Source organism: Myotis nattereri (genome assembly GCF_964212035.1).
Source record: "Myotis nattereri genome assembly, chromosome: 5".
NCBI classification, from domain to species: Eukaryota; Metazoa; Chordata; class Mammalia; order Chiroptera; family Vespertilionidae; genus Myotis; species Myotis nattereri.
Genome location: NC_138080.1, coordinates 43,169,206 through 43,191,891, shown reverse-complemented (window position 1 = coordinate 43,191,891; position 22,686 = coordinate 43,169,206). Strand labels below are relative to the sequence as shown.

Genomic DNA, 22,686 nt, shown 5'->3' with positions numbered 1-22,686 from the left:
CATTCTAATATTTACAAAATGGCCCCTTTGGTATTTCCATTACCCATCTGGCACCATATGTATTTATTACAAAATTGTTGACTGTATTCCTTATACTCTACTTATAGATATATGTGTATATCTTAGAGCAATTTAAACATGTAGAATGTACTTACATACTTTTGTTTTCATTTATCGGAAAAAATGTTGAAATCTTTCGTGCAAATTACTGCAATCTCGTTCTCATGAACTCTTCCCAGCAGGCACAAGGAACCATCTTCCCAGCTCCCAATTTCAACCCCATCATGGATGCCCAAATGCTGGGGGGGGCGCTCCAAGGATTTGGTAAGCTTGATCATTTCTATCATCTTTTATAATAATTACTTCTTGCTTTACCTTATTTTAAGACTGTAATATGAGTGTAAATATCTGATGTCTAACAGAAGACACTTTTTTAAAAGCTGGGCAAAGAAGTAGAATAAGAAGAAAAATAATAGACTAGACAGCTGTGGGCAAACTACGGCCCGCGTGCCGGATCCGGCCCGTTTGAAATGAATAAAACTATTGAAAAAAAAGACCGTACCCTTTTATGTAATGATGTTTACTTTGAATTTATATTAGTTCACACAAACACTCCATCCATGCTTTTGTTCCGGCCCTCCGGTCCAGTTTGGGAACCCATTGTGGCCCTCGAGTCAAAAAGTTTGCCCACCCCTGGACTAGGACAATAATGGTGAAGATGTTTGTCTCACTCAATTGCAAATCTGATCTTGACATGTTTTTGCCTTAAATCCTTAAATGTCTCATCGCTAACTACTAAATGAAATCCGGAGCCCCCCAAAAACCTCATTCTGGTATAAAACATCCTTCTTTGCCCTTGTTTTCTTTCTAGCCTGTTTCTTTTGCTACTTCTACTTCTAGCTAAATCAAACTTCCTGCTGTCACCGCAATTGAAGCTGCTTTTCCACATCTCTATAAACTGGCCCAATAACCCCCTCCCTTGAATGCTGTTTAATTTACATCCAAATTTTTTTCCTTTAAGAATCTCCTCAAATGAGTCTTCCTCTTTGAATCGTTCTTTGGGAACTCCAAACACAACCAGATATGCCGAACCCTGGGCACCCTCATCTCATTGTATGTGTCCCTTTTGTCTCCCTTAGGTCCCTGAGCTCCCAGAGCTTTGAGTCTGGAGTGCAGGTCATTGATAAATGGATGGTCAATGAATGAAATTAAAGTTTAGAAAAGAAATATATGGAGAAGGGAGGAAAATTGTTGGGGTCTTTAAAAACGATTTATTTTTAAGATATGATATGGTGCTGTTAAACATCCATCTACTTTCGTTAAGCAATAGCTATCCTAAGAAGACTTGTGGTGAGCATGAAGATAAACATTGGCAACATTAAAGAAAATGCTTGCATAAAACATGCACAGCCTTTCATAAGAAAGCAATCTCTTAACTTTAAAGACAAGGTCACCTTCATGAGAACTGGATTCACTTTGTGTTTTATTCACTAGCAGAACCCCATAGGAAAATAATAAAGGACTTTAAATGTGTTCTTTAAAGTCGTTTGAGGAGTTTGCAATGCTGTCATGCCTTTTAAAATATCAACAGTCACTAGAAAAAAATAGAGAGATAAGATAACAAAAAGTTATGGATTAACTTTTTATTCAGGAGAGTACTTTTTGCTTTAAAACTGTAGATCAGAGCAATCTATTCATTGAATAAAATTTTCTTTGCTCCAGTTTCAATTTTCCTGCCACTGTAATTTTAGGGACATAATATGGATTCATTGTGACCACTCTCATTTTTTTTTTTTTTGTTTGTGAGTGTTTTAGGCTGAAGAAATGGAGGAGGTTTTGGTTTTAATTGCAGTGTCCACGCTAGCAGGCCAGAGGCCAGACACAGCTCAAAATGCTTTAAAATTTTATCCGTTCTAATGACCCTGGCAAAGTGCAGCTATTAAAGACAATTACCAATATCTTCCTTAGTAGCTGTGATATTTTTGTCCAGCTTTATTAGGATATAAGTGACAAAAAAGATACGATACATAACATATATACATTGAAGGTGCACAATGTGATGATTTGATATACTTATAAATTACAAATTGACTAACAGAATAAAGGTTCACACATCCTTCACCTCACATAATTACCATTTTTGTTGCTATTATGATGAGACATTTAGATTTACTCTCTTAGCAACTCCCAAGTATTCAACACAGTATTGTTAACTGAAGTCTTCTTCTGTACATTAGATCCCCATAACTCATTCCTCTATTTCCCTCACTCCTGGCACCTGATGTTCAGCTTTTTTAGATTCTATGTACAAGTAATAGTATATAGTATTTGTCTTACTCTGACTCATTTCACTTAGCATAACGCTGTCAAGATACATCCAGGTTGAGCAAGTGGCAGGATTTTCTTCTTTTTTACGACTGCATAATACCTCACTGTGTGTATGTGTACTTATGTATATACTAGAGGCCCGATGCACGAAATTCATGCAAGGGGCTCCAAGGCCCGAGGTTGCAGCCCTGGTTGCCAGCACCGGCCTCTGTCCCAGCCCTCGCAGCAGCAGCCCCGGCTTCATCCGGAAAGTCATCTGGAAGGACATCTGATCTAATTAGCATATTATGCTTTTATTATTATAGATCCCATTTTCTTTATCCATTCATCTATTTATAAATACCTGATTTCCCTATCTTGGCTAATGTGAATATTGCTACAATGAACATGGGAATGCAACATCTCTACAATACAGTGATTTCTTTTTATTTGGATAAAAACCCAGAAGTAGGATTGCTATATCATTTAGTAGTTCTCATTTTAACTTTAAAGAAACCTTTATACTGTTTTCTATAGTGGCTATACCAATTTACATTCCCACCAATAGTACACAAGGATTCCCTTTTCACATCTCTCATCTTTTTTTATAATAGCTATTCTAACAAGTGTGAGGTGATATCTCGTGCTTTTGATTTGCATTTGCCTAATTGATTTTGAGTACCTTTTCATGTATTTGTTGACCATTTATGTGTCTTCTTTGGGAAAATGTCTATTCAGGTCCTTTGCCTATTTTAAGTCTAATTATTTGGTTTTACTATTGAATTATATGAGAGCTTTATATATGGTTTAGATACTAACTCATTAGATATATGATTTGCAAATATTTTCTTCCATTCTGTGGGCTACTTTTTCATTTTGTTGGTTATTGAAATAATAGAAAAAAATAGAAAACTTATTGATCTATGCATGAGGCTGTCCAGAATATGCTAAAGTAATATGCATGCCAGAAAGTTATGAAAAGCAAATAAATTTGTGAGTTCATGAGATGATAACTGATAATAATAGTAAAAAGGGTAATGCTCAGCTTTCTTTGGGAAGTAGTGCTGGCTGGCTTGCATCTTTTTTCAAAAGATGGTACTGCATAAAAACTGTTAAACTTTCAATGAGGCAAGCCCTGCAGAGCAGGAAGCTGCAGAATACCTCCTTAGGGTATTATTTAAAAATGCCTTCTAAGTTTTATGCAGGAGGAGTGTATGTGGAAGAGAAGATTTCCGATGCTGATTGGGCTGTTTTACAAGGACATTGATGAACAAGCATATGTAATGTAATTGGCATTTCTGCTAACAAAAATGCTGTGACTATAAGGTCATAGAAACCTAACCCAATATTTTTCCCAGGAGCAATAGTTCAGCATTTACTAATTTGATGTTCATCATGACATTGTAGAAAACTACCACAAATAATAGGAACAAATTCTACATCATAAAAGTCTATAACTTGCTATGGTTCATTGTGCCAGGCTTTTCTGCTGAAAATAAAAATTATTTAGAAATTCTTGTCCTAATGCAATAAAGCAAGAAAAAGAAAAACATAACATTCTAAAGAAGAAATCATTATTACTTACAGAATATATATCTCAAAATTCAAGGTAATCAACTAAGTTATTAAAAAGTATGAGTTGAATGATTTTTCTGAATGTAAGATAAACATAAAATTCAATAACATTTCTTTATTTAAGCAATGATGTGTTAAGAAACAAAATAAAAATAACTTTAAATATCCATAGAAAGGCAAAAATAAATAATTTTAACAAAATTAAGTTTCTTGTCATTTACAAAAATTATACAAATCTTTACTAAATCTTTTAGGAAAAACAAAAATAATTTGTCAGATATATCTTGTTAGTGACAGAAAGACAACTCTTCTGAATTGATTCCAGAGTATAAAATATAAAGTTATTTTAATTAAACATTTTTAATAAAATTCTCCTGAAATATCTCTGGAAGAATAAATGAGCAAGAATTGGTATGAACACTTTGAAAAAATAAAGAGTAATTCAGAGATGTAGATTGTAGATAATCTCAACAGAACAACAAAAAAACCGCAATTAATAATTACATAAATGGGGCTTAACTGGTTTGGCTCAATGGATAGAGTGTCAGCCTGGGTCCCAGGTTCGATTTCAGTCAAGGGCACATGCCTGGGTTGCAGGCTCAATCCCCAGTAGGGAGCATGCGGGAGGCAGCTGATCAATAATTCTCTCTCATCATTGATGTTTCTCTTCTCTCTTCTCTCTCTCTCTCTCTCTCTCTCTCTCTCTCTCTCTCTTCCCCCCTTCCTCTCTGAAATCAAAATAAAAATATATTTTTTTAAAAAAATAGTAATTACATAAATGGGATAATAGTAAAAATAACAATGGAAAGAATTGAAAATTATTCTATTTATTATTTTAAAACATGTTAACTTTGGAATGCCAATTATACATCTAACAGATACCTATGGAACTACTTAAGGTCCTTTGAGTCTAGGGCTTTGAGCGCATGGTACCATGTTACTCTATGCCTCTTCACTGGAGGCTGCCTTTTCCCCCCCAAATTATAAAGTAGTCTTTGAAGGTGATTCTATGTCTCCCTTCCTCCATTTTCCAGCTTTCAGCTTTTCTCTCATCTACAGAAAACACCTTGCTCTTCCTTTTGTTTCTCATCTGCACAGTCAGGACCTGACCCACAGCGTTCCCCTGAGCCTGAGGCTATCCAGGATGGCTTTCATTTCCAAAAAGATGATCTACTTAACATCCCAGCCTTTCAATTCATTCTTTTTCTCGTCTCCATTAAATATCTCCTTTGGCCAAAGAAAATTTGTACCACAAAGAATTAAACAGGCAAGGAAGACTTTATTCAATTCTATTGCAGTCGGGATCAAGATTTTTTTCAACTGAGGCAAGAGACTGAACTCAAGTTCTTCCAAACAAAACACAGCAGAGTTCTTAAGCCTGGGGGGAGCTGGTGGAAAAGCACTCGGGGTTGGGAGCACTGGGCACTGTGACTGGGGCATCGGTATTTGTCAATTGGTCCTTATGAAGTTAGGTTTCTACCTTCCAAGAGATGGGGAGAGAGTGACTCTATAGTTCCTAATGGTTATATTTTAAAGGAATGGCTCCCATGTCCTTGAGGAAGACATTTATGGGCTATAAAACTGGGAAGTGGTTGGGAGAAGACTTACATATGAAAAAGATAAAGCAATAATTTACAATTGCACGTTTTCCAAATTAAATGCTCTCAGAAAATGGAGATCAAGGGCCTATGGTCAGAAAGAAACCTATCTAAATTTTAGTCGAGGTGAGGAAAATATAAAGGCCTTCTTGATCACTTTCCTATGACTACTATAATTACAGCTAAATGTATCTAACCGAGTTGTGCCTTTGGGTGTGATGTCAGTTCAATGAGCTGGTATACAAGGGCTAGAGGCCTTCGGAGCCCCCAAACAGAGTCTCTGTTAGGAGAGAACATGTTCCCTGTAAATCATGAGAGTTTCACACCATCTCCCAGGAGAGTGCACACCCCTTGTACTTATATAATTTCCTTCTCTATATCTCTTTCTTCTATTGGAGGTTCTTTTTGTCTTAATGTATTTGTGTCTTCATGTATGTTCATTATAAATCATATCTCTCCAACTGTAAAACAAGAAAGATATTGTTCCCATGTAGGCAAGCCTTTTTGGGTGGGGCAGGAGAGGTGGTTGAAGAAAGACTGTATTTTCACTTCCCCGTATTTTTCACTGGATCTTTTAAAATGGACAATCTGTAGTAATAGCTCCAAGATAAGAGATAGGAATAACCTTGGCTTCATCAAGTGTTTCTCTGGGCTCTCTCATTTTAGTTAAAATTGCTCACTGCTTTAAAGCACCCATCAGGTATAAAGCTTGCACATTGGTTTTAATCCTTAGATAATGGATTCTTCTTAACTCCAGAGTAGTGACTTTACTAAACTTCAATTATGATTCTTTTCCAGGCTGTGATAAAGACATGCTGATCAGCATTCTAACTCAACGCTGCAACTCACAGAGGCTGATGATCGCAGAGGCATACCAGAACATGTATGGCCGGGTAAGGTCTCTTCATCTTGACCGATGTAACTTTAGAGCAAACACCTGAGAGAAGAGGTACTGTTCTTCTTTTCAGTCTCACAGATAAGAAAGGTTTCAGATGGTGCTGTACATTTGAAACAGTTCCTATATCTAGCACGTTTCCAGGAATACTAGAAAGATACATCATCAAATGGATCTATGTGTGAGTTATTTCCACACTCACAGTGTCTCCACTAGCCTTTTCTCAAAATTCCTTCAGCTTCAAAAGAGTGAAAGTTCTTCTAGCCTTACTGGTTGATCCAATTAGCTAAAAAATTCACACTGGGAATACCCATGTCAAGCTTTAGGGAAGGCACAGAAAGAACTAATAATGAGCACTAGGTCAAAAAGTAAGCTCTTTTCCTGCAATTCCCCAAACTCTTAACCAAAATGAATTATCTACTAGGTTTTCCTTTAACAGCATGCCGTTATCGAGAACATTTAAAAAGAATGGCAGTTAAAATAGTATAAGGCAATAAAACTTTCCATAGTATTTTAAAGCAATCACATTCTAACTTCAAGCAAGTGCCATTTAAGATTCCTTTCTTGTGTTATGCATCTAAACCACACATTCAGATCAAAAACTCTAGGCCAAAAGGCCTGAAATATCAATTACTTTGTCAGCTGAGCATTATCAATGAAACACTATCATAAAATTCTTCTCTATAGAGTTGTCCATATAAGTTTACTTCATCCTGAAACATCAGTCTTTGAACAACTATAATACATGAAATAAAGGACAGCCTCTGTTTTTTTCAGAATAAATTAATAGTCCAAAAAGCCATGACTACTAGTAAAATTAGTTGCATTAGGCCTTAGAAAGAAATGAGTTATGTTGTTGTTATTTTTTTAATCTAGGTCAAACCATTACTTTAACTTATGTTCCTATGACACCAGTGCTAGTTTTTTTGTTTTTTTTTTGAAGGAGAATGTAAAAACTAGAAAAATTGAAGCATTAGTAAACTAATATTGTTTCAATATGCATATCGGTACCAGAGAGGTCACTTCAGTAATTTTTTTAACCAAAAGAATTACATACATCTTTGCTTTTTGTGCATCAGGTAAATGTAGGTTAAAGCATTGCTTTGTCACTCTCTAAAATATTACACTACAACAGATTAAAGTGATTAAGAAATGAAGTACTTGTACTTAAGGAATGTAAAATCTATTAAACAATTTATACTCTAGTGGAGCACTTGCACTCTATACATAAAGTCTCAAAATTTGTTAAATACTTATTTTGCTAAATAATCTATACCACTGGTAAAAGCATGGCTGCTACACTAAATCGCACTAACTGGAAGACAGGGACTCATGTTGGCTCCTTTCCCCCCGAAAGACCCTTGTCATAAAATCAGTTACAAGTCTTGTTAATTACTTTTCCTCTCACGTGTCTCTCTTTCCCTCACTTATACAGTCTTGGTTCAGGCTCTCAATATTTGAGGCTCAGACTAATGGTGACACTCCTAGCTGGTGGCCGCTATTCCCAGTCCCTTCTCACTCTGGTCTATCCACACTGCAGCCAGAATGGTTCCAAATCTAAATTTATCCTTTCCTGCTTTTATCCCAGAATGTTTACCTTATTTCTCACTAACAAATGTCCATATGTCCATGGAAGAAACCCAAATGCCTGTCCAGGCCATACAAAGCCTTGCTTGCTTGCTTTCTGCTCTCCATCTTCAGCCCTCTCCCTTTTCTTCACAGCTCATCAACTGAAGCCAATGGAAACTACTTGTAGTTCTACCAACTAACCATTCCCACTCCAACCCCTTAGTCTTGGTGTTTCATCTACTATATGTTCAACAGCCTGGTTCTCCCCTCCACACACTGCACACCTACTCGTCTTCCCAGACACTGGACGCTTTTCCTTACGCCACAACTGCCCAGAGTGGAACAGACCTGTGCTGCTACTGCATCTTCACGTAGCTTCCCCTTGGTACCCAATGACACATTCGTGTCATTTTATATCTGTTTCCCTGTATCAGAGTCTAAATCCTCAAAAGCTGGAATGCATCTTATTCACCCCTGGAGTTCAGCACGAATGTTTGTGTCACATGCCAAGACTGCTTAATGAATGTGTGTTGAACGACAGTGTGGAGGCATAGCTAATTGGACCTCGTCCTATAACATGCAAGAAGGTTTGGGCTGCTTCTGGACACCCTCAGCTGGCACACTCACTCTGCTCTTGGATAGGGGCTTCCTGCTGGGCTATCAGAGGTCCCCGTGCATTATGCCACCATGGCCTTGCCACATTGAGTTGTTTAGTTTTCCTGTTATTCTCCCTGACTAGACTGTCATCTGGAAAATCAGGGATTGGGTTATTTTTTACAGAGCTCAGCCCAGAGTCTGACACAGAAGAAGCACTTCATTTATAGAACAAGGAAAGAGCAGGAATTATATTCTGCCTATGTACTTTTTTTCTTAAAAAAAAAAAAAAGGAACAACATTCCTTTTTAATGAATATTCATACATTTCTTAAATTTTCCTTTTCCCTTATTCTCTACTGTAGCTGCTCCCAGGTTAATCTACCTGATCTTCAATCAGGGCTTCGTGACCCTCTGCTGCTCATGCTCTGAATTCCTTCTTCCTTCACCAAGGGTATCTTCTGCTACCTTTCCCTTTCCATGGCAAGAGTTTATAGATTTCCTGTATTATAAGCATTGATGTTTTTATTTTTTATTAACATGGATAATCAGGGGTTGACAGAATTATTTCCTTAGCTGCTGAGTAAAGTGTAATTCTAGGCCTGCTCCTTAAATACTCATGATTTGATATTTAACATCAGTGGAGCTGCTGAATACCATCAATAATTTTGCCTCATCCAAAGCAGAAATGGATCCCTAGACTCCGAAGCAAAGCCCTTTGGAATGCCTCTGACTGACATATTTATCAATATCATTAATGAGGTCACTCTGATCTTCCCCACCAAAGAAAGTGCTATCCTATTGGCAGTGCAATGAAAGCCAGGGGACAGTGAAAGGCTCTGAGTCTGGGGAGAGAGGCTCTCCATCCCTGATAAGCTTGGCTGTCAATGATTCCTGCAGGAGTTCAAATTCAGCACTGAAGCAATTTGTTTTCCCAGTTTTCATTTAACACAGGGATGATCCGCACTGAAACATCCTGGCATCTGGAATTCATTAACCCCATGGTGTTGGTTATGTAATTTAGTGCAGATGCTGACTTGCCCCAGGTCACACAAAGCTAGAACCTGCACTAAGGTTATCTGACTCTTAATCAAGTCCACCAAAGCTTCTCAATAAAGCCTGTTGTTCTCAACTGAATAAACACCGGACTAACAAGGGCAGATATCTACACGGCTAATTTCCTCATATCCTTCAAGGTTTAACTCAATGTCAGCTACTCAATAGGGCCGAATCTGATTCCTCTATGTAAAATTGTCAATCACCCCCAAATCTGTGCTACTACTCCACCTCTCTTTCGCTTTTCTCTACAATATTTATTGCTTTCTAACATAGTACATAATTTATTTACATATTATAATTAATATTCTGTTTGCCACCTCCCTTTAGAACACAAGCCCAACAAGGGGAAGAACCTTTGTCTTGTTCACTAATGTGTCCCCAGCCTTTACAACAGTGGCAGGCATATGACTGGTGTTGCAGACTGAATTGTGTCCTTCAATATTTATATGTGGAAGCCCTATCCCCAATGTGACTGTTTGGAGACAGGGTTTTTAAGGGGATGATTAGGGTTAAATGAGGTCTTAAGGGTGAGGCCCTAGTCCAATTAGGATAGGTGCCCTTATGAGAAAAAGATACCAGGGGTGTAGCACAAAAGAAAGGCCATGTGAGGACACAACAAGGTGGCCAGTTGTAAGCCAGGAAATGAAATCTCACTAGAGAACCACTCTGCTGGTACCTTATACTTGGACCTCCAGACTCTAGGGCTGTTAGGAAATAAAATTCTGCAGTAAATGCCCAGTCTGTGGAATTGTGTTATGGCAGCCCAAGCAGACTAATACAGTTGTTACTCAATAACGAGTTGTGAATGCATGAAGAGTTCAAGAGCACTCTTCAAATCCAGCTTGTTCTCATAACTGTCCTCCTCACCCCTCCCCCATTCACCTCTCATTTTCATGGTTAAAACCACTGATCTTGAAGTATCAACATACCTAGGAAGTGCTGGCTAGAAAGTTAACTTACCTACATTAAAGGTAAAATTACCGTGTCACTAGTACCAGTAGTAGGTATTTTATCTTCTTTATCCTCACTTTTAGTTTGGAAGTGATGGGGTAGATATAGGTTCATCCTCAAAGCTGAATTTTATTACACAGTTTGTCACAGATCAGTTTTATAAGAATGAATTAAATAATTTAAATGGTACAACAACCTTATCTTTCAAATGTATCATGGGTTAAATATACTCCTTTTAGTGAAATTGGGAACTCAACCATCAAAAAAATTTTTTTTTCCCAAAAGTGTTTTCTATGGAATCAAAGTTTTATAAGTGTAGTAAAGCCCCCTGTGAATACTTGTTACATCCTGAACAATTATTTCTCTTTGAAATAACAAGTACAATCTCTGCCAGGGAGGGAGGGAGGAAATCAACGATGGAGGGAGGGAGGAGAGTGGGAAGAAAGGAGGGAGAAAGAAAACTCAATACTGCTAAAGCCAGACCCCATTAGGCTGCAAAACACTCTTTAAAGCAGTTCTATAAATTTAAACTCCCACATGCAATATATAATGATTCCCATTTCCTTTAAATTCTCATAAAACTTCTTAGCGTTTGACCAGTCTTGTGGATGTAAATGGACTCTCACTGTGGTTTTAACTTGCATTTTCACTAATAACATGTAATGTTGAGCACCTTTTCATATGTTTCTTTTACATTCTGGCTCCTACTTCTTTTAAGAATCCTCTTTATAGTCTTTGTGTATATTTTTTGTTCAGTGGCTTGCAATTTATTTGTTAATTTGTAGTTATTTATCTAATTTGGATATTAGTCATGTCTTGTATATGTGGACTGAAGATACTTTCTTCCAGTATATGGATTCATTTCACACTATGTTGTCTATCTTGTATCAAGAAATGTGAAGGGTGTGAGACATTAATATGTTTACAAGATAGCAAGTGAACCATTCAATATGAATGACACAGATACTGGGGAACCCAGGAGACTCCTGAGTCAAAAACAAAAAGACAGTTTAGCATTCACAGTAATAGTGGCAGCCAGAATGTCAGAAATTTTGTCCCAGTTCCCCAAGCCTCAATCCCATGGGTCAAAGCAAAGATGACTAGATAACACCTGCACATGCAGTGGGTTGCAATGCTGAAGAAAAACCATCTATAACAATAAAAGAGTAATATGCTAATTAGACCGGACAGCCGAATAACCTTCCGGACATCCTTCCGGACGACCTTCTGGATGAAGCCAGGGCTATGTGGGCCAAGGAAAGCTGCTGTGGCTGCGAGGGATGAGCCCCTTGCATGAATTTCATGCATCGGGCCTCTAGTAAGATTAGAAACTTGAATGACTTATAATGGGCAGAATGCACAGGGAAATACTATATCTTCCAATCTATTCACTACACAAACATCCTTGGAAAGGTAATCCAGAACAAAGGGCTGTCAGTGGCTCACCTTGTATACCATTCAGAAACATGAAAACTACAAAAAAATTGTCTCCCAATAATATCAGCCCTCATTTCTATGCCACTTTCACCATTGACTTTTTTTCTGAGTAAACCAATCCCTAGGCCACTTCTATTATTCTGACCAACAAAAGCTGAGACTAAATCCATCAATTTGTCTCACACAGCATTTAATTATCAAAAGATTTCAAGAAGCAGGGGGAGGTCAATTGGCAGTATTGATCCCAACCATGCCCCCACTGGGGCCTGGACCCAATGAGCTGAACAAATCCCATAAATCATCAGGGCCTATCTTGAAAAGCTGAGTGACTTTCTCTTTAAGTTTTAACAATGACCTTTCCACTTGGTTTGAAGTTTTCATCTAGATGCAGCAGGATGTATTAGCGATGGCACAGACTTTAACTTGGCCTACAAAGAGGAAGTCCAGGGCAAGTCTATCATCCATAACAATCTTGGCCAGTGAATTGAGGCTGCCCTGAATCCCTACTAGGGCAAAGTAGTGTGATTAAACATTCTCTCTCCAGGGGCCAAGGCTGTTGTTACTACTTTACCACTAGAAAATTGCCAGGATTCTAGTAGCTGTAACGTCACCATATTTCCTGTTATTTCCAACTCACACTCAGAACTTTCTTTTGGAAGTGTCAGTTGCAGAATGGACAAAGGCATTTTCATAAAACTTTAAGAAAGTCATTATGTTCCACACACAGTCAATGCATTCAACCAAGTAGTCATTTTCTTTATGATCTAGAATTATGAGACTCCAGAGATAACCTGGGTGGCTAAATCAAAATTGTTTCAAATCCTATGCCCACTTTGGTTAGACTGCCACCCACAGAGTAGACGAACCAGTACACCCTGAAGTTGACAATTTCAGAGAAAGAAGCATCACATCCAGGAATGGTTAGGGTAGAGTCCCAAATTTTCAAAATATGTCTACATGATTAAATGAAAACTGTTCCTCTCTATACTTACACAAATGCAATACTTCTAACACTAAATGTCTGTAATTCTTCTCCTCAAATTAAACAATTCTGATACTGACTACCCAGAGTTACCACAGACCCCACAGATTACAGGCTCAGTCTCACAAGACTGCCTCCCATTTCAGATGCTAACCGAAAATCCCAGACTGTTGCCTATACTTCTGACAACTGAGTATAAATCAAGGATTCCCACAACCCTCTCCGTGGTTTGATAATATGCTAGAATGGCTCACAGAACTTGGTAAAGTGTTAAGCTTACAGTTACTGATTTATGAAAGAGGATATGACTCAAGAAGAACTACATGGAAGAGATGGGTAGGGCAAAGTATATGGGGAAGGGTGCAGAGTTTTCATATCATCTCTTGGCATGTACCTCCTCAGTACCTTAATGTGTTCAGCAACCCAAACCTCTTTAGTTAGGGTTCTTGTGAGGCTTCATTACAAAGGCATGATTGAATAAGCCAGTCATCAGCCCTTCTCTCCTCCCTAAAGATCAGGAGTAATGATCTTTAATGACCTGATCCAATCCTATAATCATATGGTTGGGTACTCTGTCAACCAGCCCCTTCCTCTAAGATTACCTCATTAGCATACACCTAGGAATAGTTGATAGAGGCTTTTTATAAATAACAAAAGATGCTGCTCTCATTCCTATCACTCAGAAAATTACAAGGTTTTAGGAGCTCTGTTCCAGGAACTGGGATGAAGACTATATATATATATATATATATATATATATATAATCACAATAACTATCCACCTTCCTCATGATCATTATTCAGGAGGGACAACTGCATTCAGGACCAAACTACATACAAAACTGTGAACATCAGAAAAAGGAGATAGAGTCAGAAATCTCTCTGAGTTGATCAATTATCACCAATGCCAGAAGCCTGTGAATGGTGGGGAGTATGGAAAATTCATCAAATACCTTGAATATGTCTATTGTTGAGTAGTTTTCATAATAAAAACCATACAGGGTCAGAATGCAAATAGTCTGGAAAGCCAAATACACAACACAGATTAATTTAAAAGACCACAGTGGCATGTCCAGAACCAGCTGATTGAACAGGACTAGCAGCACTGCAACTTGAAAAAGTCTCAATAGTTTTGAGTCAACTAGTAGCCCTAGAAGCCCATCTGAAAGGGCTCTGCAGGAGCAATGCCCTCTGAACTTTGACTTCCTTCACCACGAATAAAGCAAGGCAACTTTTTAAAAAATTGATTTTGAGAGAGAGAGAAAGAGGGAGAGAGACATCAATTGGTTGTTCCACTTTATTTATGCATTCATTGGTATAATCTTGTATGTGCCCTGACCAGAGATCAAACCCACAACCTTGAAATATCAGGACAGTGCTCTAACCAACCGAGCTACCTGGCCAGGGCAAGCAAGGCAACTTTTGAGTGGAGTTGCACAGCTCATAAGCAGTGGTCACCTTGGCATCAGACACACAGAAGAGTTTGTATGTGCCCAGATCATAATGATGCATGTGCTATAATGAGCAGTATGATGATGGATCTAGGTAGTAATGGTATAATCTGGGCACTGCAGGCTTGATTGGCAGCTGGGTGCCATTTGTTATCATCAGGGAATAAGCCCTTATTGTGGACATCTATAAGAATGGCATGAAAGTTCCTGTCAGTTGTAGTATGTTTCCATAGACCACAGCCCCAAAGAAACTCCCTTTTCATATGCAATCTTTTCCAATTGTTAAAACAAAGAGATATTTAGGCCTGACAGTGCAAGACTGGGTAAAAAGATTAAAAAGTTTATCAAGAGAATACTAGCCAGAACTGAGAACAGCCTTGATTTCTGCCCATAGAACAAAAAGCATCCGTTCTTGGTTCTCCACAGCTGGTACTGAGTTGAACAGCCACAGCAGCCCAGTGGACACCATCTGGTTTCAGTGAACCAGGTCAAGGCATTTAGGGCAACTGATTGACATCGCCATTGATTTAGCAGCTTGTTTCAAGCCCAAAGTGGGGCTTAAAATCTTTCTAAAAAAAACAATAATAGCTGCCATTTTTCATCTAAAGCCAAGATGCTCCTGGGGCCAGGCCAGCTGTTCTCTTCAGAGTGCCATGTCCATCTGACAAGTGAAACTTGTTGATTTCTTCCCCTTCACTAGTCATTGGATCCCAGTTGTCCCATTAAAATGGGACTATCAGGCACAAGAGTCACAAGCCTTCGTAGATCAGGTATTTGGTTTCTGTAAGAGTTCAGTAGCAAAACAATAGCTGCTTTTCAAAGGTGAAGTCATATGAGGAAGGGAAGGCAGCAAATTCACAACACCAAGAAGCACCTCTGGGGGGCGGGGCTACCTCCTCTTGCCAGAGGTTCTCATCAACAAAGCCTGTGTCACAGAGACTTCTAACAGAAAGCGATCACCGGGGTTATGGAGCCTTCCTATATGTGGCTATAGGTGAAAGCACTTCCCCATATGTGGCTCTTTTCCTATCAAGAGCATCCCCTTTGGCATTTATAAGCATTCATAGCAGAAACAAATAAAACATAAATACCAACTATATTCAGCAATAGAGGTTATTAAATAGTACAGTGAATCGGCCAAAAGGGCTCCATTCATAAGCTCCTTTAGCTTCTCTTCTTCCACTGCAAACTCTTCCCACACCCATCATTTGAATGTGGGTACCCCCCAAATTCAATCAATGGGTCCACATGGAATGGTGACCCTGCGGCTGTATCCAACACATTCATAAAAAACTTGAGTCCTCTACTCCGGAGTGACCCCTAGCATATCAGACAAGTATGAATGGGACATAAGTCCACAATGGGACAGGAAGACCTTGGTCCCACCCCTTATGATTTCTCTCCTGATTGCAGCAGAGGTTAATGTAGAAGGAAGGAAAAGACATGAGGGCAAAGAGAGGATCAGCATCAATAAGAAACATTTATCTTCTGATGATATGGGGCTACACAAAGTCCCATAGCAGGTGGCAAGTTCATCACTGCAGACACTGTATGCTTTAGCTATGTATACTCATGATTCAGTAGCCAGAGCCACATTTCTTTCTGGCCACAGCCATTGGTTTTGCACCTTTTGACTGATTTGGTTTTCGCTCACACATGGGAAGTTTTAAAAATAAATTTGTCTTTGAAATGGACTCTGTAGCATTTGCTATTCCATCTTCAAAATGACACCTCTTAAGTTTATGCCTGGCATTAACATAATAGTTAGGGGTATTTTCCAGGCAGTATATTATTATTATAGGATATATTTTATTCTATCTTGTTTTATACTCCCCAAAATAATCATTATGTTGATGTTTTATAAGTTTAATGCTTTAGTTTTATTTATAATTTTCAACTTCTTTGTTCATTTTTCTTCTAATGTCCAACTCTTTGTTGCTGAGTTCAATGTCATTTTTCCAAAAGACATTCATTTAGGGTTATTTTTTCCCCCCAGAAATAACAAATAATTGTTTAAGTTATTTCAGTCTTTTCTTTCAGAATATTTTCATTTTTCCCCTCATTTTTAAAATATTAGTTTAGATTGCTACAGAATTCTAGGCTAGATTCTAATTATTTTGCCTTAGGACTTTGCAGATGTAATTTCAATTTTTTTTTCCTGATCTCTTTTGATGCTTTTCTCTCTTTACACCTTTCTGGGTTACCTTTTATTCTCTGGTTGCTTTTAAGGTATTTTCTTTATATTTGTATTCTTCAATGTCACTGGGTTAGTCAACAGGTTTGTGTACTTTTATTTAACAGCTAAGGGTTAATATATTATACTAGAGGCCCAGTGCATGACATTCATGCACTGGGGGGGGGGGGTCCCTCAGCCCAGCCTGTGCCCTCTCGGAGTATGGGAGCCTTTGGGGGATGTCCAACTGACACCTTAGGCCTGCTCCCCACTCCCTAAGCCATCAGTCTGACACCCTTAGCAATGCTGCAGAGGTGGGAGAGGCTCCTGCCACCACTGCTGTGCTCGTCAGCTGTGAGCCTGGCTTCTGGCTGAGCAGTGCTCCCCCTGTGGGAGTGCACTGACCACCAGGGGGCAGCTCCTGCATTGAGTGTCCGCCCCCTGGAGGTCAGTGCACATCATAGTGGCCGGGTGTTCTGCTGTTAGATCGATTTGCATATTAGGGTTTTATTATATAGGACTAGAGGCCTGGTGCACAAAAATCTGTGCACTTGGGTTGGGGGGGGGGGAATCCCACAGCCCGGCCTGTACCCTCTTGCAGTCTGGGACTCCTTGGGGGATGACCAACTGCTGGCTTGGGCCTGTTCCCCGGGAGATTGGGCCTAAGCAGGCAGTCAGACATCCCTCTGGCAGCCCGGGAGCCCTGGGAGAATGTCCACTTGCCAGCGGGGAGCAGGCCTAAGCTGCAGTCAAACATCCTTAGTGCTGCTGAGGAGGCGGGAGAGGCTCCCACCACCACCGCTGTACTGGCAGCAGGCAGCCTGGCTTGTGGCTGATCAGAGCTCCCCTGTGGGAGCACACTGACCACCAGGGGGCAGCTCCTGCATTGAGCTTCTGGCCCCTGGTGGTCAGTGTGTGTCATAGTGACCCGTCATTCCCAGTCGTTCTGCTGTTAGGGTCAATTTGCATATTACCCTTCTATTATATAGGATGGAGGCCTGGTGCATGGGTGGGGGCTGGCTGGTTTGCCCTGAAGGATGTCCCAGATCAGGGTGGGGGTCCTGCTGGGGTGCCTGTCCAGCCTGGTTGAGGGGCTGATGGCTGTTTGAAGGCTGGTCACACCCCCTTCAGGGTGGGGGTCCCCACTGGGGTGCCTGTCCAGCCTGGGTGAGGGGGTGATGGCTGTTTGCAGGCTGGCCACATCCCCTTTACGGTATGGGGTCCCCACTGGGTTGTCTGGCCAGTCTGGGTGAGGGGCGGAAGGCTGTTTTCAGGCTGGCCAAGCCCCCCTGGCATCAGAAGCTCCTAGCCTCTCCTTTTTTTCTTTTTTTCTTTTTTCATTCTGGGATTTATTTACCTTCTATAACTGAAACTTTGTAGCCTTGAGATGAGCTCAGAGCCAGCCAGGGCGGGTGGGAGGGAAGCTTGGCTTCCCCCATCATTGGCCACCAAGCCTCCTGCTCGCTCCAGCTCCGTGGCTGCCAGCCGCCATCTTGGTTGGGTTAATTTGCATACAGTCGCTCTGATTGGTTGGTGGGCGTGGCTTAAGGCATAGTGAAGGTACAGTCAATTTGCATGTTTGTCTTTTATTAGTGTAGATAGTATTTGAAATAGTATCTCTCTGACATTGTCTACATTCTTTCCTCCTATAAATCCTACTCAAAAAAGTTTGTTCTTCCAAGTTTCTTAACCTCATGCTCATATCACCTATTTCTTATTTGTGTCTGTGGAATTTTTTTGTCATTTTTTTTCAGATAGTTCTCCAATTTACTAATTCCATATTTAGCTGCTTATTAGCTATTCTTTAAAATATATGTTGTATTTTTAATTGTAGAAGTTTTTAATTTCTAGAATTTCATTTGCTTTCTTTTCAAGACTATCTTTTTTCATGGTGTTCTTTTAGATTGTTATTGCCTCAAATTCATGGTTTTGAATTCTGCTATTTATAGAGTCCACCATCTATCCTTCTGGAAAACTGATTCTAAGTGCATATCATGTTTTTATTGTGAGAACATTTAAAGTGTATCTTGCTTTCTTCAGTGAGAATTATTTTTTTCTGAAGAGTCAGAATTTCTCTAGATTTCAGAATTCAAAACCATTAATTTTGCATTTGCTTATTCTTGGTGTCCCCAAAGAATCACCAGCTCAGGACTAACTTTCATGATGATTTATCATGATGAAGTTCTCAGTTCATATGAAAATTCAAGCCCAAGATCTATTCTTTTGAGTTCTCAGAGAAAATATTCTTCCATTCAAAACCCAGGCAATAAGAGATGAACTTCCTACCCATCTTTCAATGTGAAAGTTACAGATTTTCAATCTCCAGGTAGGAATTCGTGTACAAGGAAGGCTGACTTAGGTTATACACAAATTTTCCACTGTGAGTGAGTTGGTGCCCCTAACCCATTATGTTGTTCAAGGATCAATTATATTTTTTTTTTCCTAGTTCACATCTTTACTGAGAATGCCAACCTCATATAAGAGGTTTCAGACTTAGTTTCCCCTGTTAAACTGGCCCCATAAACATTCTCCAGTCCTTATACAATATCTCACATTGGGCTTTGAAATCCCAAACACATAGTTATCACACCAACCTCTACTTTCCTCCAGTCACCTGCAAGGTTATCATCAAGGTGAGCTCATTTGCTTATCTTCTGGTTTTCATCTCTCTCCTAGTTTTTACACGCAGGAGTTCCTCTTTCTTCTGAGATCAACTAGACCTTTGAATCAATGTGTGTTATATTTTGTTGTTTTTGAGGGGGAGAGTTTTAGGTTTTATATAATGATTCTCAAAAAAAAAAAGATTATCATTATTATCAGACAAAGATTAACAATTCCAATTTCTATTAAAAAGTGAATCACTAAATAAACTGTGAAAACATCCCTAAAGTGAAGGTGTTCAAAAGAATATTTATCTTGCACAAATGTTTCTATAATATAAAACTGTGCAAGTATTTACACCATAGATATTGGGTTGGGTAAAATTAAGACAAATTCTAAGTTACACTTTACACTGGCTGACATCATTAAATGTTTAAACAGCAAGTATTATTTTTTTATGATAATAGGAGAAAGCATATAAGTTGAAAGCATATAAAACTATAAAACTGTTCCCCTGAGCATATCCAGACACACAAAATGTTAGTCACACTTCTACTTCTTGCCCCTGGTGAAACATAATTAGATAATAGAAAGAGAAACAAGAAAGAAACTGCCATTTTACTTTTAGTTTAAGTGGAGTGGTCAGAAGAGCTGCAATATGGGTAATCTGCAGTTTCATCAGCTCAATTTGAAAAGCAAGGACTCATTAGCTTAATGCAGGGCCAAGCTGTGATTCCCACAGAGTCCCTTTAAGGCAAGTCTTCGGCAACCAAGAAAGCAGAGACAGCCAGGCTGGGGAAAGTCACACTCCAAAGGTTGCCTGTGCAAAGTTATTTATATAACTCCAAGTGAGAATTTAAGACTCTAATTAGAGAACCTATTTGAAGGCTCCTCTTTGAACTTGCAAAGTTTAGCTATTCAAACATATCATTTAATATCTATCTTCCCAACTGAAAGTAATACCTCCTTCTCATGGTCCTGGACATATCATACTATTTTCACTGCTGTAGCACTTAGCATTTTTTGCATGGCAGGAAAATTGTAATTTCTGTGTTTCCACACCCTCCACTACATAAAACTGCTTGTTTATCTTTTGAACAGCTAAAATGACTTTAAACACATAATAGTTGAATAACAAGTGGTCCTCATTTTGTACTGATTTTGCGAGTGTTTACAATTGTGTAGCAGGCACAATTCTGTGGGCCATGAAAGAGCTATGAATGAAACAGACCAATAGGCCTGCCATGATCGAGCTTGCATTCAGTAAAATGTGTCATGTCGAAAGGTAATAAATATTGTAGGAAAAAGAAGACACCTGGTGAGAAATAAAGGAGGTGTTGGGAGACCAGGTGTAACTTTTAGTAGTGTGACCAAGGCGGGCTTTGTGAGGAAGGCAGGGAGGGATGAGCCATTTGAATATCTAAGAAAGAACGTTCAGGGAAGAGGCTAGGGCAAAAGCAAAGACTCTGAGATGGGAGCAAGTCTGCTATTCCAGTCAGTAAGAAGCTCACTGAAGGTGGGGCAGAGAGCTCAGGAGCAAGGAGAAGAGTAAGAGGAGATGAGGGCAGAGAAGTGACCAAGAACATGTCATGAACCTTGTGAACAGTTTATTGTAGGGGCTTTGACATTTGAATGCAATCAAACACCTGGCATCTTTGCTTTATCCTGCGGTCAACTACACCACAATAATTGTAGTTTATCCTGGAGTTTAGAATGAGAAAGAAAGGGCATTTTGTGGAGAAGAGTGACTAATCACTAATCTGATTTTGTATTTTTACGGGATCACACTGTCAGAGGCATTGAGGGGAGACGGTGGGGTACAAGAACAGAAGGAAGACTCATTTGGAGGCTACTACTTTAATACAGAAGAGTAGTTAATGCTACCACAGTAATATAGGCGGTGGGCTGAACAAGGTGTGTAGCCATAAAAGAGGTAAGGCATCATCAGTTTTGGATGTACTTGTAAGAGACAATAAAATTTATGAACATTTGGGTATTACAAAAGTTGTGAGACATATAATAAAGTTCTGAGGTGGAGAGAGAAATTGAGATAGACAGACAGAAAGAGTGGAGAGACTGGGAGATAATCTAGTATGTCATTTTTGATCTGCGGTAAATTACTTAATTTTTCTTGAAAGATAAAAAGAGACATTTTTGAGTGTCTCATATGTGCCAGAAAATGTTTAAGAATGCCACCGAAGTTAAATATTTTTATACTTAGATCAAAACTCTGAGGTAGGTGCTCTTATTATTTTCAGTTAGACACAAAGAGGTAAGTAATAGGTTACTTAGTGCAATTTCACAGTTGGTACTTTGCATAGTCAAGATTCAAACCTAAGCATTCTACCTTCAGAACCTGTACACTCTAATGACATTAGATGATATCTGATAACATTGATTTCACTGAGATTTTATAATTTTATTGCAATCTTTTATAAAATCAGTTTACTATACCCATGTACACACACACACACACCTGAGTTACAAAACAAAAATACTAGTATACTAGTGCCATCTAGTGGCATCACTAATCTCCATCTACAACGGAAAATATAGAGGTGTTCAGTATCAGTATACATAGGAAATGAGGAAGTATATACAGTAAATGTTTGGGAGGGACGATGATCAAAGAAATGTGACTAAAGATTAAATAAAACACGTTTGCAATTCCCAAGCAATCTTCAGGTTGAACAATTTCATTATTCTTTAAATATAACCAGTAAATTATGGGGTTTGTTCCCCATTCATTCATTTCTTCTTTCACTGGTTTATACAGTTATTTGTATGTTATATATACTTTATCCTCTGCACATTTTGTATACTGCATACTGTACTAGAGTTAAATGATGAAGTTAGGAACATTTATGAGCAAATCCATATTCTGATAGACTTTGGGAGGAAATCAATGCAAATCATATGGTCATTAAAATCTAGTATAAAATATGAGAAGATAGAGCAGTGCTGGCAAAGAATTAATCAACTTCACTCAGAATTAGAGGAAGACTCATAAAGGAGATAATTCTAATATTCGTACCTTTTCACCAACTGCCAAGTACCATTATTGATCTATTTGCATTTAAACCTTCAAACCACTGCCACTAAATTTAAATGTCCATAAATGCTGCATTCACCACCTATGCGTTATGTTCATCACCTTGCTGATATATGACTAGTGACTTCCTAGGACCTACATAACATAAAGAGATTAGAAGGCCAAAATGCTTGATTTAAAATACAGGCTGCATCACTCACTTGTTGCTTTGTATGGAAATTGCTACTTAAGCTCAACATGCCACAGTTTCCTCACCTGTACAGTGGGATGATTGTAGTTCCTAATTCATAGGGTTGTTGTAATAAATTATGATAGCTATTCTGATAGTCAGACAGTGAGCAGTAAGTATTAGTGGTTATTATAATCATCACACTCTTCTGCCTGACCTGCTTCATGTTCCATTATTGGGGTCTTTCCACTCTGAACTCGAAGGGATATAAGAAT

General features: G+C 38.9%; 1 protein-coding gene across 1 annotated transcript in view; it reads left to right on the top strand.

Annotated features, from left to right (window-relative positions):
- Positions 1-224: 224 nt before the first annotated feature.
- Positions 225-22,686, top strand: part of ANXA10 (annexin A10) — a gene marked incomplete at both ends in the record, with an annotated part of 46,939 nt that continues 24,477 nt past the window's right edge. The window contains 2 exons of the mRNA XM_081092753.1: positions 225-324; positions 6,279-6,373. Of these exons, the coding sequence (XP_080948879.1) occupies positions 225-324; positions 6,279-6,373 (195 nt within the window). The remainder of the gene's footprint in view (positions 325-6,278; positions 6,374-22,686) is intronic.